An 18,386-nucleotide genomic window follows, 5' to 3' on the forward strand; every position below is an offset into this window, starting at 1 on the left:
TATGACAAATTGCTGAAAACTTGAAAAACCTTAAAGCTGATAATGAAACACACACTTTTTATTTACAACATCACCCACTGCCAAGACTCAGAAATTGTGGCTGATGACTATGAAGATGTGAAGAATCTTGAAATTCAAGGACTCTTCCGTGAAAACACTAGAGAACAGTCAAAATCAAATTCTCGAATCTTAACCACTCTGAAAAGTTGATAACCGTTCGAGAGGAAATATTAAAACATGTTAAAAGTAATGTTATTTGTTTATTGTCCACCGCTTGTTCAGATATCACATCAGAGATTCATCAATATGAAAAGTGAAAACTCGTCACGCTAATCATAACAAAAATCTGCGATGTTTGAATGTTGCAATTAAAGTATTTTTCATCTGTTGTTCCGTAGCACTTCATTAATTCAATGTGAAAGCTTAAGACTTTTTTAAGGAACGTTCCGACAAATACGAAACGTACGCCATTTCTCAAGGAAAAATTCCCCTAAACTCGTTGAATTTGGTTCTTTAAAGGAAACAAATGAAAAATTCTACTATGTCTAAAATATTTGCTTTAAACTGGTTACAAAAAGCCCTCCGGCAGATTGTCGGCAACTGCGCCCAAAGGGCACGGAAAAGCCCTCCGAGTGGAAATCAAATGTTTACCATGGACTCTCGTTTTGTTTGGTTTAGTCTCTACAGGGCACGTGAAGCTAATTTCGATCAGTAATTAGTTTACCTCCCTTGATACTTCACAGAAATGACACTTTTAGACATAGAAATTACTATCCGACGGCAAGGTAATCAGTTTTTCATAAAATTTACTAGGCTACAATGGCATAAATTACAAAGAATACATTCAGATAGAGAGTGTAATTAGGCCAAATGCTAAATCATAGAGTATTTGAGGCTATAAACCTTCGTTCATACCTGCGTAGCCGTCGGATAACCGTAACCAGCAAACTGGGCATAAGCCGCCATCATAAATCCCCCGCACTGAGTCTCAATCAAGGTCCTGTATCCGCACTGGAAGCTAAGTATTTTCCGCACATTAAAGTCGCAAAAATCCTCACTAACAAGAATTGAAAAAACTTCTGCCCAAGCAGCACACGCAACTTGAGAAAAAAACTTGAACAAAGCGCCTCTTGAGCCGCACGACCTTTCCGAATTTGTTGTCTGATCGAGACTAAAGCAGCTCCCCCTCTGGCTCTTTCTGATCCATACGCTCCTCCCCCTGCCTCTCACTTTCGGGGGCGGAGCCGCTACTCCGACCAACAACTACATGAAAATCGCGGAGCTTATGCGCTGGCGCGAGGCTCGATTGGTTGGAACTCGGCACAGGCTCCGCGGGCGCCGCCTTCTTCAAGCAGAGGAAGGGATGTACACGAGTTCTCTATCTTGTTTTATAGAGTTAGGCGACTTGAGAACAAATCCCCCTTCTCTGTGTGGAACAACGACTTCAAGTTAAGTGAATTTATTGAAAACATCGTGTTTCTGAGCGAGGAATGAATCAGGAGATCGTTTGTATTTTTGGGAACCCTGTTGCCAATTTTGTTTGTTTGTGTATAATTGGGCTGAGAACTGTCATGTGCGTTCGCTATTTTTTAAATATAGGCGAAGTCTCGATTTTCCTGGGTTCGTGCCCTTGCCATGGCGTTAAAGGATACACACCGAAAAACAAACCGAGCAGGGAGACGTGGCAACGCGGCCTACACCGACACACGGTGATTTTTACACGAAAATGCACTTTACAATTTCAAACAGAGCTTGAGCGTGTGTCCCGACAAGTATTAAAGATAGGGATATGTTTATTAAATGAACAAGACATAAAACTTAACTCAATGGGGCTTGATAAGATATAAGTTTTTAACAGTTTGGAGTCGCTTTTTCGATTGTTTACAAATGTTTTACATGATTTATTTTCGACGCCAATCGGGGGAGACACGAGTTAATTGTTGATTAATTTGCGGGAAAGGTGGCAGCATGGAATTTGTAAATTGACGGTTCTCGTTTTTATGTCAGATTCCCGACGTCATCGCAACCGACATGGAAAAATGGAAAATTTTACAATTAAAATTGGCTTTTTTACAAAACTACTTTTCACATAGTTTGACACTCGAATTTAGCACCTCGACCTAACTTGTAACGTTTAAAACCCCAAAATCCTGACCTTCAAAACTTAAATTTCTGCAAGGGATCGAACGCCCCGTGCGAACCTGAAAAATTTTAATTCGTTAATGGACGGGACGGTTCTTAACCCGAAATGACCTTAAATCCCTGGATTTATAACCTTGTAAATCTAAATTTATATCTATAAGTTTAGCACCTTTTAATGACTCCGATTTCACGAGTGAAAACTTACAAACGTATGTACGTAGGTTTTCTTTTGAAAATTTAGCATGCTGGAATCGCTTTAATGATTGCACTGACGTGCCGAATAACCAGAAAATGAAACTCTTACACTTTTTCAACTTTTATCACAGTTGAAAACGTGGTAATGTCTCTCTGTTTTTTAAGATCCGTCCAAAAACCCTCAATAAAAGAGCATTTTGCATAAGGGCTGATGCTTTTTTTCAGCCTAGAATTCATAATAATAAACGATCGGCATTAGAAATTCATGGGGAAGTGAAAAAATAATACCTAATAAATTCATTACAAGCCTATTGTCTAGGGAATATCTCTTTACAGGTGATTAAAACGCCATATTTAAATTCTCGGCCACGAACGCATTGTTCCCCGATATGAATGGGACCTACAACATAGTGTTGTTGTTGTATTTTGTGGCTAATTGTATACGGCAGCGGGCTCATTTGGTTTGTTAGTGCGCGATATTTGTCCGATATTAAACAAAGGCTAATTGTTTCGTTTGTATTGCCCCTGTCCCCCCTTCGTCAATTACCCGTTCGATTGGGGATTTTATTGTTCATTTTCAAGCGGTATCCGACGATGAATTTTGATGCTTTTGGGTCCCAAAACCATAAAAAATATATCTACATATACTCGAGGCGGATTTCTGCTATTTTGACAATTTTGCAGCAAACGCCATAAAGCTTCGGTGCTCGTGTATTTTGAGAATTTAAAACCTAAAAATTAAAATCTTTTGCCTATGGGAACTGGCATCGCTTTCCTTCCACCCATCGCTGAGGCCAATCTAAAGTACCTCAGAAAAAGCCATTTTTCCAGTAGCTCCTTCAGAGATGCTGCATTTTGACAATTCTTTGACGGAATTTTTCAACTTCCGAAGATCACTAGAACTGAATGGTTCGACACAAGACCTCGCAGGTCAGCGAAGCCCGAAGTAAAGCGTTTAATTTTTTTTTAATTTGAAAGTGTCTGGATGTTCCAGCCCATGGCTTCCGGAAAAACTTACATTCGAGCTCAAATTTCAGGAGTCTATCGAGATTTCATAGGGGGCTCCGAACAGCCCGAAACTAAGTTGTTTTTGTTCTAGCTCTCAAGTTCAAGAGATTTAACAACATTTCCTATTAAAATTAAAGATGTGACATGCCCATTAAGTACATATAAAAAAATGTGGCTTTTTGCCACCTGCTGCGGGTGGCACCGTTGCCTCTCAATTTAGCATAAAAACAAAGGCTCGTTTAAATGTGTCTATGACTTTTTCATTACCCACGATAACGAGGGTCATAATTAACGCCCCAGAGGAGTGCGTTTAACAATTTATTAATATTCTGTTTACAACGTTCCGTCGTCGAACGGCAAATTGAGTAATTATGTTTACATTTATTTCTCATTTATCAATGCGTACATTCGGGCCGTTGGAACGGGGGTATATTTTTTCCAAGAGCGATTAGATCTTCATATAGATAAAGGACTTCGCATCATTTATAGGGTATACACTTCCTCTAAATTGCAATTAATATAAAACATATATATAATACGAAATTATAATACGGTAAAAATGCGGTAATCTATACCATCTATAACGAGCGGGGACGCTAATGTAGTTTTGATTGGCCTTAAAACTCCACTGTTATCGTCTTTTAATAAAATCCACTGTCAGTTAATGAAAACCGGGGTAATTTATTAATGGTGAGGCACCTGTCGGGGGCACAGGGGATCGTAGAGCCAGAACACTCTCGGTAGCCGAAAAAAAGGAATTTATGGCACAAAGCCCCATTAAGCTGCATTTACACATAATCCCGTGTAATGAGGTTCTAGCGAATTACTTTTATTTATTTTTATTTTCCGGCGAATGTAAATAGCCGTGAATACGTTACGAACCCAAGGAGTGAGGGACCCTAAATTTATAATTTTCATTCATAATTAAAACGCTTAAAATTACAGCTGATAAAGGCGGAATATTCATGAATCATATTAAAGCTTTAATTAGGAGCGTGTTAATTTAAAAAAAATTATTTTCTGCGTTGCGTTTTAGGCCTCACGGACATGAATTATGCATCGATCTATTATTATTAGTTCTGAAACGGCTATCAAAGCCACAATACAGGATGTCCAAGAAATTCTTGACACACACCAGATAACGAAATATCCCTCTTTTTCTTGGTATATTGACGTAAACGAAGGGCCTCCCAAAACGCATATAATAAAAGGAATTATAGCCACAATTAAAATTCTATTGCAGGCTTAATATTTAAATGTGCAAGGCATTATACAGAGACTGAAAAATTTAATGGCAATATCGCATTCGTGCACTCCATACATCAGCCGCACAGCTGTAATTAGATACTCCTGTGTTGTTTTACAAATATCCCATTTCAATAAATTAATTTTTATTTCCGAGGGGGGCTGACTTACACCACCTCCACCCTGTTCCTTATCAAATAAGAAGGTACGTTTAAAAACATATCGATATACGGAAAATGTATTAATTGTCCGATCCAATCGCGCACAAGGTAATAATTTTGCCGACAACTTGTACCAGTGTCGGCGGCTTCATAATTTATCTTCCCCTTTGCCGATTAACATAAATCAAGCTCTCTTGTAAACAACTTTACTGAATTCTTTCGGAGCCGAAACTAAAGGGTGCAGTACCAATAAATTCGACCATTGAACACTTGACCACAATAAAACAACTTATAGTACCTACTTGATTGGATACCTACCAAGCTAAGTAACAACCCTTAACTAGGTCGTTTGCATGGGTAAAAGGCGGACGGTTGTGAACGGTAGGTTGCGGAGATAGCAGAATTTAGGCCCTCAAAAATCCATTACGGTACCACCTAAACCTAATAAGGATTAGCAAACGAGGTCCCCGATTAGAATGGTATATGGTGCATTTTAGAAGGTTTGGAATTTGTCACAATAGTCTTATAGTGTTTACATGGCGAAGAAAGGGAGCGATTAGAGGAGAAATTACTAGAGGATTTCATAAAAGAGTTTTTGGGGCTGATTTAGCTACAGGAGACTTGGGTTAATCTATAGGCTTAACGGCTTCGAGCGCATTTAACGGGTAATTAATTCGTCGAGACACGAAGGAAAAACAGAATTAAATTGGGAAAACTGTACCCACAAGGCAGTATTACTCATCACAAAGAGCCGGGATAATAATAAACCCACTTAAATAAATTATTTTCCATAACGAGACACGATGCCGTCTTAAATCTGATGAGTACGCCATTCAAATTACTTGTCTCTATCACTAGGTGCCTCCATCTAAGTCATGGAGCAAAAAACTCACAATGTTGCCACTTAAACCACTCTATTTCTCTAAAGGAAAAACGATTTTTCCTTTAGAGATTCGTCTGAGAAAATGTGGTAACACACAAACGTGAAATCAGTCAAATTGAAGACAATTTTTCTAGCACTTGTTCACTTTCTTTATGGTGAATTAAAGCTATCTATTAAGAGAAAGAGAGAGAGAGAGAGAGAGAGAGAAAGAGAGAGAGAGAGAGAGAGAGAAAGAGAGAGAGAAAGAGAGATGCTCAATACATTGGAGAGTCGACTTGACATTGTCTTGAAGACACTTAAAACTCAAGTCTACTGTGGAAGTGGAAGAACGGTTCAAACACAAAAAAATGTTACAAGTAGGACGTAGAAGCTGAATACAATTTTAAACATACAAGGTGAATACAGAATCAAAATTCTTTGTTTCGACTGGAAGTAGTTGCGTTTGTATGGCTTTTCGTAAAATTTTTACTATAATAGTATAACTTGAGAATTTTTGAATTTCACAAAAGGAAGTTGATGTAACACGTAATCGAACCCATGCTAATCAGTTTTACAACGGCGACAAAAAACGGTGGAGCGGTTCCGGAGGCGCCAATTTTGGCACTCACACGTCAACTCGACCAGAAGGCAAAACGCTTTATGACAGTCAAAGTGGTCGTACATTGCACCAAATAGGCCAATAAAAACCGTTTATCTGCGGCCCTCGTCACCTGAGTTATGACTTTTCGAATTTCGACCGGCGCCAGCTATGGGCAGTCACTACCTGACCCATCATCATCCTACTGCGTTTCGTTTTTTATTTGACCATAAGAAAATGCAATTAAAGGGCCCGCAAGAAAATAAAACCAAAGACAACTTAGTAAAAATAGGGACTGCAGCAAGGGGTGATTGCTCCTGGTAGGTGGCGCTACATTTTGGGGCGACAAATCAGTAGACGAAAATTGGAATCAAATCGGAGAAATAGACTGGGCCCCTAGGGAGCAAAAAAATTGACATGACGTTGAAATGACACGCAACCATAGTTATGAATGAACTATGTTCGCATTGAATGTACCCCATGGGGCGTGCCCCCCCTCGACGAGATTATTGATGGATATGATGAGTGACTATCGACTGTCCGGCAAACAAAACCCACAACAAATCAATGCTTATCAAATCGTACGTTAAACAAACAGGAGAAAAAATCAATTATTAAATCGGGAACAAATAAATTAGCATAACGACAAGGAGCTAGGAGTAATAAATATTATCAACGGACTATCAACAGGCTTGACATTACACGTACGTACCAGATAGATACAAAGACATATTAAAATAAGTTAATACCTTTTTAATACCGCGTGGGTCGCCATATTTTCATACATATTAATGCGCGAGCGCCATTGTTCTTAATGGCTCTTAATGTAGTGTTACTGTTTTTATTAAGCTCTAGTTCTTTTTGATTATAAGCAGCCACTTTAATAGTCTTTCGGAGGGCTTAGGGGGGTCAGAAAGTCGGCTCTGCCGAGGCGCATTTTCCCACATCACACTCACATGTGGTGAAGCCAAAGAAGAATATAAATAAAAGTGTAATTAATAGAACTTCCGTGCTAGTGGACAAGACACGTATTTCACTTCCCTTTCGCATCGTTTGAAGAAAGCACCTGCGGGTCCGTCGGACCCACCACTAACTTACTTTTTTTGATGGGATGTTCGTAATAGTTTTACGTGGCACGTGTTCGGGAATTTAATTAACCTTTTCCAACACTGCATCGTTCGATTCTTATATCAACTCAAAGATGTAGAAATTCTCACGTTTCATACTCAAACACGAGTTGCGAAATGTTTGCCTTGAGATGTTTGTACTTAAATTTCATGAAATTTAATTATTTGAACATGCATTCTAAACCCTAACAAGCGTTACCAAATATTGAATTGTGATTGGTTTTTTTTTCAGGCCGTGTTTGCTCGCGTTGGGCGAGAAAGTTTCGGGTATGGTCACCGCAGGAAATTCCCCCCGTTTCGTCGCCAAAAACAATCGAAACAATGGTGGAACGAGTAGCCCCCTTTTTGGAATCAATAATACAACATGGGATTTCATGTCGAAAAATGGAAAACGAATCACGCAAAAAGTGTACCATTGTCATTCGCGTTTTCGGTGGCACGCTACTGAAATACCCAGATGGAGAACGCAGATTTTCTATTTAATAACAATTCTTATTAGTCAAATCCCTTGACACTTTTGTTCCTTGATGGAACGGGGATTAGGAAAGTGCCCCGTACACTACAGGGTCCCTGTGTAAAACCATATTTGTGTATAATTTGATTTCTGAGATTTCATGAAAAATATAGACCTCTCTTAAACGTAGGAAGGCGTACTACAATATTATTCCAAGATGACATTTGACGTCGGAGATATTGATACCGACGCATTTTTTTTTTTTAATACGGACCTAGAATTTTTATTGTCATATTTTAAAAGCTCTTTTTACTCCTAAAATATTTTAACGCATCATTTAGGCATTTTTTTGTTTGGCCACCCAGTTCTCTTGATACGGCTCTAACTAGGAAACTGTCAAAGACGAACTATCAAACCCCTAGAAAAATTGAACCCTTAGAAAAAGAAGATGCAAAGGACTTTCGAAACATAACGCAAAAATGCCAGGTCCGTATTAAAAAAATGCACTGATATTGATACATAAGCATCGCTTAATGATATAAAATAGGAGAGGCTTTCACAAATTATTAATAAAATTTAAATGTATTTACAATTAGGGAATGCCTGTACGAGGTAAACTCAATGTTAAAACAAGAAATTTGTTTGATATTTTATGAATGTTAAATATTAACCAAATTAGTGCCTGTTTTTTCATGGACCTGAGTGTGTATTGTTAATATTAAGCGGATATTTATTTATTCCAAATGCAACAATATAATTAAATATCTAGGGACGCTCCTAGTTACTTTTATGTAATATTACAGATATTTCCAACATTATTTGTTGATATTTTATTAAAACGAATATCAATCATTTAATATTTAAAGTTTGTTTCCTCGATACCTTAAAAACATAGCAAATTAATGAATTGCCAAAATTATTATTTGATAGAGTTCTGACTACTTTCTGATACATGTCAAATTTGGTACCTATTTCGATTTTTTAGGACTATCGAACGTGGAAAAAGTGTATGATGTTTAAAACGTGGATATATTTTAAAAACAATTAAAAATCCGAAGGGGGTGACGGGGCTTCGAGGAAAAATTTGCCTTGAAATACTGGCTGTTTTAAAATTTTTCAATCTTTTCGATTGATCACGACGTTGAAATTTTAATCCGTGTTCGTATATTTTAGTTTTTGCGTTGAGTGTAATTGCGATTCATATTACCGCACTGGTTCTCTGATATTCATTAAATTCTTCAGCTTAAGCGCGTACTTCTGAAGGGTCTTGTGATCGCAAGACTAAAATACTAGGGATTCAACTTCCAACAACAGTAGGTTGAAACAACCCTTAAAGAATGCAAACAAATTCCGACGACGGGAAAGCCAAATAACGGACTTAGAAAGGCAGGAAGGAAATCCACGGAACCTGCCGGGCAGGCACCTGGTTCCCATTAGAAATAGTCTCTAAAAAGTCATAACTTTCTATAAATAGTGGCCTAAGTACCCAAACACCTTGCAAGCCATGTCCCATTCTTTGAGACCTCACGTCTTGACCTTCTTTATAAATTGTTTGCCCGCATACCGCGGGTCACTCTTTATGGTCTTTTAACCCATGAGAATTAACGCTTTTAAAAAGTAACGCTATTATTCTCGGAATTTGCAGGTCTATGTGAGAACTTTTTCAGACCAAATTAGTTTAGAAAATGTCGAAATAGTGCGCTCGACTTTTTATGTATCCACGAGTCGATCCCCTACGGCTTAAATGGCCATTAGGCCTCGAAAAAACATCCAAGACACGTGAAATATAATATCCTTATCTGGTTTGGAAATCATCGGGCTGTCAAAACTTAAAATGCTCGTAAGGTGTTAGGACCAACATATACCCATTATTAGCTACCAGGTGGATCGGAAGGACTGTTTATTTTTAAAAACGGTTATTAACATTTTAAAAGGCCCGATGCCCGGGTCCAAACTGATTGGCCGTTGGTAAACTATACTTAAAACGAAATTAGTGAAATATTACCAAAAAACTGAGAAATAATTTGTCTTTCTGACGACCGACTGTGCGTAGGAAGATGCTGTTACGTAAATATTCAAATGTCATTCAGGAAAAGGGTATTCAGTGGGATCTGGCCATTATTTTGATAAATCGAGAAAGTGTGATTTAACAATGGACCGGTGCTTTACTGCCCGCGGAGAATTCCTGTAAAACTATGAACAACATTTGTCATTGAGGAAGATTTTGGATATAAGGCATTAGCCAATTGAAGCGCACGGCATCGTTATGTAATTGACCAGACACCTGCGCTAACCAATTTTCGAGATATTCAAGCTAAACCAAAATTTACACATGTGTCGTCGCTGTCAAATGCACAGTATCATAAAATAAAACACTTACACAAAAATATGTCTAGAGCGCCTTTCTGGTTTGTCCAATTCGTCCTCCCTTTTATCTACAGAAAACCCTGGTTTTTGGGGGAATGAATATACATAAGAACCCCAAAACGGCACCGTGATGCCCTCAAGTAAAAATCAATTAAGTCCATCACGGCAACGTTTAATTAAATTAATTCGCCGCGTCGTTTTGTTTTTGCTTTCTTTGCCCCTTTTGCTTTCTGTGTGTTCCTTAATTAATTGGCTCCTTAAAGCCCAGTTTAAATGTTAATCGAAGATTTATGGCCGATTGTGAGGGTCTCCGGCTTTAACTGATAAAAATTGCGCAGATAAGAGGGTTTTGTTTATGCCGCGGGGCATCGGTAATTACATTTTTGATGTTGATAACGACCGATTCGAGATAATTTCGTTTTATCATTTATGTGACACCCCTGTATAGTGTGCACTGATAAACGATAAACCAGCAACCTTCTCTTGTTTGTTTTTATTTTCATAATAATTGCGACACCTGGGGGACCAAATTCAAACATAAGGAAGCAGATAATTTGACATAAAATGTCATTTCAAATTATCGTCTGTTGGTCGCTCTCCTCGATCCATTTATGTTTGATAGCGCCCTCTTCGATTAGTATTTTCCTCAATTGAATGAAGTAGATTGTCACGGACTAAATGCCATGTGTCCAAATATCAATAGACACTTTCATAGGCGAGTCCTCCGGTTTGCGAACGAAAAATTTTAAACTTTGCTTCCATTCGGATTTTGAACCGGTCAATTAATACTCATTTCGCGTATAGATAGATATCTTCCGAATTATGTAGTTCCCGAGCATTTCTTGAAAATCTGAATTTTGAAAATCATCCATGGCGCACTTTAGCCCCATCAGCTTCGCCTTTGCTCTCAAATTCCATCACAGTTTCAACCATCAAGTGAAATTTGAGGAAATTCTGAACTCCCTTTGAAACAACTAACCAATTACCGAGGCAACAACAGTAGCTATTATCGTCTGCGCATAACCGGCTCGTTTCAATCAAAATCGACACTGCCAAATGACTCAACAAACCACCTATTGTAGCCCCTTAATAAGGTTTAATTCCCAATTCCGAAAACGAGCTTCGATCGTAAAAGTCGCAATTTCGTGTAATTTATGTGCCGAAACTCACCTGGTGGCCGTAGTAGTCGACGCCGGCGCTCCCGGACGCCATTGCTCCGCCATCGGGGTGGCCCATGGAGTGTTCTCCCACGTGATGTCCCCTTAAGTCCTCTGCGCCGTCCATGCTCGGCTCTTGGTGATGTGCTAGGCCGAGGTCTTGTTGTGCGATTTGGTGCATATCCATAGACACCCCCATCATCATGGGGGAGACGTGCTGGTCCCAGGAGTCTTCCATGTTCTCACGCGGCCGATTTCTCCTCTAATTGCGCATCCGACTCGAAAACTGTATTTTCGCCACTCGAGTTGCGACGAGGACGATTTTTTCGTTCCAGTTTAAAAGAAGTAACCACTGAAGTGACCCGTAGAAAGCAACGGGCTAATTTTAAAGCAAACTCTTCGCCGACTCGAGTGCTTTACTTGGAACCATTATCTATTTTTTTAATGCGGGAACCCCGCGCTACTATTTCCCTCTCGCTCTCACGCGCCACTTTCCGACGAGCACTAATTATGCCCTCTCTCTGTTCTCGAGACCTCTCGTGGCTAATCAAGGCACGGTATTGATGACCACTCGACACTCAAGGGTCGTTGAGAACGTCAGTTGCTGTATGATGCCTCATTGTCGCTTTTTGTCAAAGTGGGGCTCTCTTCGGGGAACCACTACTCAGTTCCACGTGCGACTTATTTGATCTGTTGACTCAACCGCTAACAGGTGGCCTTTGTTGTTTGTCTTTTCGAGGGGGTTGTTATCTTGTTTTCTGAAACAGAATCGTTTTGTTAACGTCCCCGCTGAGGAATTAATTTCACTATGATTATAGAATTTGCCCGCAAATGGGTCGTAAATCGTAAATCGCGGCCGAGTGTCATTGCTACGTTCTAAGCTGAAGTTGATTGTATTGTTTACTCTATACACAACACAATATTTCTAGGACATTTGTAAATTTAAAAAGTTTGCAAAATGGAAAAAATGCGGAGGGTATTCGATGTCTTTCGGAGCACCGAACAAGACTTTTTTCTCGTGGAATATCCTGTAACTTAGTCGCTTATTCGACTAAATACCTATATGGAAAATCCTGTGCACACACATGAGGAAAAATCTACATTACTGCACTCCCACAGAAACAAAATTATTCCTCCACCCTTAAGTATTAAGAAGGAACACCTGGAGAATCACTTAACCCTTTAAAGTGGAATTTTAGGATATTATTTCGGGACAGGATAAAAAATTTACCCTGTAATTGTGAGCTGTATTCTTCCAAAAAAATTTACAGATTAAATAAATTTGCAAAATTATCGGTATAGTTACGGAAGTCTGACGTATATTTTCCTGCCTACAAATCATGAGTGTACGAAAAATTTGAGATATTTATAGAGCTGCTGGACCCAAAATTTAAGGGCCTCCTCATCAAATCCACCAAGGCATAAATTAGATAGCTCGATCAGCATGTATCCACATTATTCGACTGATGAGTTCTGGACCTGGGGATTTTTCCAGTCTCATCATCAAGTATTTTCTTGCAAAATTCTTCGTAGTGAGGGATTAGCAGTGTGTAATAACGAAGGCAGATACATCAAGCAAAAATATAATTACAAATTATTAGTGTACCAAGATTACTGCAAGTTGAGTTTTCTCTTGATGATGAGGCGAGAAGTAAAGAATTGAAAAAGGTAGGAAGGAAATGTTTGGCGTTTCTGTACGATCCGAGATGCTTTGTCGCAATGGCAGAAAATCAGTGTGAATAAGGTGAGTAGTAAGGGGCAGTCTTTCAAGGGAAATATGAGAGCGATGAGAGATTTTGTGAAGGTTGGTGAAAATTCAGGACCAAAAAAAAAGATTATGAAGAAACCAGGTGCATAGTAAAGATTTAAGCGGAAAAACTTGAAAGTATCAAAAATTTTTAAATTAGGGACGCACTAAAGATTTTTTTCTAAGAGATACACGAAACTTACCAACATATCTCGACAATTGTAGGGCATTTCCTTCCTCTTTCAATTCAGGTGCATAATAAGGAGTTATAGTAGACTATAATATAAACGCTTTCTTTTAGCAAGAATATCATAACGAAGTTCTGTTCCGAAATCTATCGTGAGTTTTCAAGAGTGCCAAATGAAAAAACGACGCGTTTGATTAGAAATTGTAAGTGAAGTAGCATTGGACATGGAAAGACTCATTTATCTATTTGCTTAGAAATAAAGAGTTGTCCTGATCTAGATGCCTAACAAAAAAGTTTAAAAGAAAAAAATATGTTTGCTCACAAAATTGGGGCCATATTGAAAGATATTGTAAGATGTTTCGAGAATCTTAACTAGAAATTGTAAACAACTGCTAAGTAATCAGAACCACGGAGAGGGACATGAAAGGAGAGATAAGCGGATAATGTTTTTCCTGCTGAGAAGTCAGGGTCGCAGTTGAACTTTCTCCAGAAAGAGGTTTAAACGAAAACAATTTTTGCCTGTTTACAAAATCAGCTGCGTAGAGCGTATAATATTTTTAATTAAATTGAGAAACCAAATAGATTTCTTTCGACTCAGAAATCAATATCGTAGTTAGAAATTCAACCTCGATAGTTCTAAAAATGAGTATGACAAATTTATGATCAGCCAATAATTCCTATTTAGCCATATTAAAAAACCTTAAGTTTCTATTTGTTACCTCTTTTTCTCTTTCTCTCTCTCTCTCTCTCTATATATATATATATATATATATATATATATATATATATATATATATAGATAGAGAGGTATGAGATATAATAGATATGTATATATATACATATCTATTATGCTTAAAACTTGGGTTTACCTAAAAGAATAAATTTAACTTAAACACGTTAAAACTGCCTTCAAAGGGGCGAAAATGTGCATATACATTGATAAGAATAATAAGACGGTACATAGGAAAAAAGTGCTAACAATTAAATTCTCTGTTCATCGAAGCTATTACAGAATGCTCAGTAATGAAGCGTGATTTTGATGATGATATGTGACATTAGAAGCTTGTTTTATCAGTCAATGTGTATATCACACAAAAGAAGGAAAAATCAGAGAAATCGACGAATGAATAACCTGAACTTTAACGTACTAGGTGGAAATTATGTTGCTGACAAAGCTCTAGAATATTCGTAATTTGTCCTTAGGGTACTTTTAAATGAATAGTTCTGAATGGGATTCCTAACAGACTAAGTTCGTAACCTACTGATAACATTTTCGAAAAAAATATTTTAACGATCCTTAGATTTCAGAGCGCTGTTAGAGCACTATCACGACACGACAAAAACCTCCTAATCCCCTTTGATTTTACTCTAGAAGGATCTTAAAGGGGGTAACGAAAAGCTGAATTGAAATATCCCTTACCTCCACTGAAACCGGCACTTTATCCAACAAAAACAACCAAACACCCGTCGTCGTTCTGAAGTTGAAAAGTTTCGGCAACTTTTCGCGTCCTCGTCAGAGGGTGCAGGGAAAAAAGGCGCGCGAAGGGGGTCGGTGGTACGCGCGTCCCGACGCACTCTGACTGTTCTGCGTTAATCTGATACCCGGTTTAGTTTGGTCTATACACTGTATACCAATACTGTTATGCTCATATATCGTTTTAACGTGGTAAGTGTATGGGGCCCGATCTATCAGGCCGCCTGCGTGCGGCCGAGCGCTTTCAGTGACCGCCCCGTGCCGGCGGTTCTCCAACGTCTCTCCCCCCCTCACGGGGCCCCCGCGGGTCCGACTATACGAGCGAGGTATAATTAGGTTTTGTGTACATAATATCTAATACGAGGAACGATCGCAATGTCCATTTTTAATGAGCCTAAATTAGAGCCGAGACAGAAAAAAGCTCCGAAAGCAACTTGAATTGCAGCAAATATATCCGTTTCATCGTCTAGTTTTTGAGATATTTACTCATTGCGAAATTGATGAGAAAAAGGAACAGCATTTCAGGATTTTAATGTTGCATACTGCAGATATTAAAAGTCTCTTTAACCTCATGAAAAATATCTTTCTCTTTAGGCTTTTGAGATATTTTAGTCTCAAAAAGTCAAGTTGTATTGTCAGTATTGAACTAGAAAAGCACTTTCCACCTCCTATTTTTGAGATTTTTACCAAAAAAAAGATTCAACGGGTAATAAAAGAACTATCAAAGTCGAAGGCCAAATTCCAGAACTTGAATCAGTGCATTGAAAACAGCTGCGTAACCCTCTCGTTTTCGGGATATTTTGAACCCTAAAATGTTTAACGATAGGCCTGATTTCACATTAAAAAATATCTTCATATCAAGAGGGCCTACCATGCCATCATATTATCACTATCCACTAAAGAAACATCTTCTCCCAAAAATGTCTTGGAATATTGAAAATAATTTTCAGAATGCACGGAAATCCTTTTTTCAAAGACAAAGCAGGAGTATATTTTGACCGTACCCTGTATAAAAGCACTGTGCCCATCACATTTCGGAGCAAAGGTAGGCGAAAGCTCTACAATTCTATAGGCGGAATTGTAGTGAAATTGTTATAAGTAGTGTGCGATTGGTCAATGTTGGAATTACTGTAGATCGTTCTTTCAAAGACGTACATGGAACTCAATCTGATATTATACATTTAGTGTGGCACAATATAACAGAATGATGAAGTCCATTCTCTATCTATAATAAGATCCAGTTTCAGCAGTCATAAACCGAGGTTTTAGGTGAAGTTTATTGTTAAAGAACATAAACACCATTTACTCAAAATATTCGTAACAAGGATATTGGAAAACCGACCCTAAAATCCGAAGGATTTCTAGAAACGATTAGATGATTTATTTCTCATCGGGTTTACTTAACTGAATCCTCAAGATCGTCTAAATAAATAAAATATTTTAGTGCGTCACTTAATGGAGAATACTTCTTGACTTCTACAGGGTGCTTTTACTTAAAAAATATCAATCAACAACTGCACGAACTCTTAGTAGTGAGGAAGCAGAAAGTGGAAATCTTTCTTCAGATTCATGAACAAACATTTTAAATGTTAATTTTCTCGCTAAATCAGATGGAAAATATGATGACGAGATAAGAAGATCGTAAATTTACGAACTCTAAAACTGAAAATTTTCCAAAAATTTTAATTAGACAATATTCTAGTTGAAATAAGTTAATAACTTTTCAAGAAAATCGTTTTTCTTTTGGAAAAAAATTTGCTCCATGAGTTTTGTTAAAACTGCTCTTGTAAAATTGGTTCAATTTGAGAGAGTTTGAGTTCTCTTTTGGTTCCAACTTGAATATTGATAAAATAAGGATGGTTTTATATTATTAGTTGGGAAATGGAGAATATTTAGAGTCATTATAAGAAACCAAACCAACCAAAAATATCAACACTGATCTAGATTAGAGGAACGTAGGGTCACTATAAGAGAGTTAGAAAAATGAAATTTAACAACGATTGGAAGTTTTTTCATATTATCTCTTGAGATTGGAGCATATGTAGGGTTGTTTTTAGACAATTTCTTGCACAATGCGCTTCGGCAATATGTCAAACGGAATGCGTAAAAGTGCAAAACATTAATTGGCCACCGTGTATGTGGGCTTTTTAACTAGAAAACAGGGCGTAAATTGTAGTCACACCCAGTTTTCAATGTTTACCTAAGTTAGATTCCAGGCACAATCGCACTTCCCATGACAATATGCTTGATTCATCGACACACGCCTCAGTTCCATGCTTCAAAGAAAATAGAGAGAATCGCAGTAACAAGGACTACTTAAAAATGGGAAAAAACCGAGTTCAATAACATCATACACTGCAGGCCTCGAAAGGAAAAATATTTTGGTATACGAGGTTGTTAAGATATGCATATTGCTCTTCTGAAGTTGTTGATTTAAAACAAAAGAACACGGTCTGAGTGGTGTAATTATGAGGCGATGACGGATCATTTACACAAAACTTGAGGATGTATTAATTAGATTTTAGTATACCTACACTTCTCCCGGTTTCCGATGTTTAGTTTTTTTTTTGCTTTGTTGAAGCGAAACGAAAGCATCGATATTGTGAAAGCTCAGCTCGACGACTTAAACGGTCGAAAAACTGTAAGTAAATTAGAATGGCGTAGTTCCTATTTAAATGGCCACTAAATATTGGCCGTTACACGACATTTACATTAGGGGACGATTACTTTTTCTAGTTTGAGTTTTTCCGCAATTCAAGAAAAACGCGCTTCCTCCGGTTCATAACAGACAACAATTAACGCTTAATGCCGCATAATTAGACGTGTTTTAAGTTGCTTTGTATGTCTGCGTTAAGTAGATAATTGGTCGGGTTTTGATATAGTTTCGGTCGTCCGATTTAGCCGGCACAAAGAACGTTTGCTTTATTATAAATACGAATTTCGATTGCGAGTACCGCAACGCAGAAAAACACCTATAAACATAATGCCTTTTTAATTAAAGCCATAATCGATGCGAGCTATATTGCATAACAATCAGCCATGACACCTGTTATTAGTTCAGGTTGGTGGAGCTTATTCTTCGCTAAACGCTATACTCTTGATAATGAGGGAAATATTCTTAATGTGTCGATTAATATTCAGAAATGAAGGATTAAATTGTTAAAAACTTCTTCGGGAATTTATATTCTAATTAAGCTTAATTCGAGGTTTCTGCAAGGGTGACTGTATGAGGCCGGCGCAAACGTCACGTAAAACAGACATCGAACTTCGCACCATTTTCTTGACACGGATTGGTGGGCTGGTAAAATCTGCATATGTATGTTTATATATGCATACCACCCTGTTGTATCAAGCACCCTGACACTAGAGGGTAATGTAAGCAGGATGGTTCTCGCTATCATAATGGCACTATGGGGAATATAAGAGGTTACAAAATAAAATAAAAACACTGCACATATTTGAAACGATAGTGCTCCACTGCCATTTTGATTTTGTGAGTTGCGTCATTCATCATTTTTTAATTGACAAATTACACCTTCTTCGAAACTATTCCGGAATTTTTGCCCAAAATGGGAACCTAAACCTGATCACTATTAAATCACCTGGCACTCGCCCCTTTGCAGCTCGTTTTAACACGAAATTTCACAATAACTCAGCGTAAA

At 38.0% G+C, this 18,386-nt stretch overlaps 1 protein-coding gene across 5 annotated transcripts in view; it reads right to left on the reverse strand.

Moving 5' to 3' along the window:
• Nucleotides 1-18,386, reverse strand: part of LOC136339528 (homeobox protein caupolican-like) — a 38,697-nt gene that overhangs the window by 13,970 nt on the left and 6,341 nt on the right. Inside the window, exons 1-2 of one of the 5 annotated variants that reach the window (XR_010732153.1) lie at nucleotides 14,671-15,006; nucleotides 11,330-12,074 (exon numbers count right to left, since the gene is read on the reverse strand). Coding sequence is in view for 4 of the 5 variants with exons in the window: in XM_066282865.1 (XP_066138962.1) it covers nucleotides 11,330-11,554 (225 nt within the window). In the remaining variant the exon portion in view is untranslated. Of the gene's footprint in view, nucleotides 1-915; nucleotides 1,186-11,329; nucleotides 12,075-14,670; nucleotides 15,007-17,258; nucleotides 17,330-18,386 lie in introns of those variants that run through there. The other 4 variants (XM_066282865.1, XM_066282864.1, XM_066282866.1 and 1 more) reach the window with 4 other exon arrangements.

The sequence above is a fragment of the Euwallacea fornicatus genome, chromosome 5, assembly GCF_040115645.1.
Source record: "Euwallacea fornicatus isolate EFF26 chromosome 5, ASM4011564v1, whole genome shotgun sequence".
Taxonomy (NCBI): domain Eukaryota; kingdom Metazoa; phylum Arthropoda; class Insecta; order Coleoptera; family Curculionidae; genus Euwallacea; species Euwallacea fornicatus.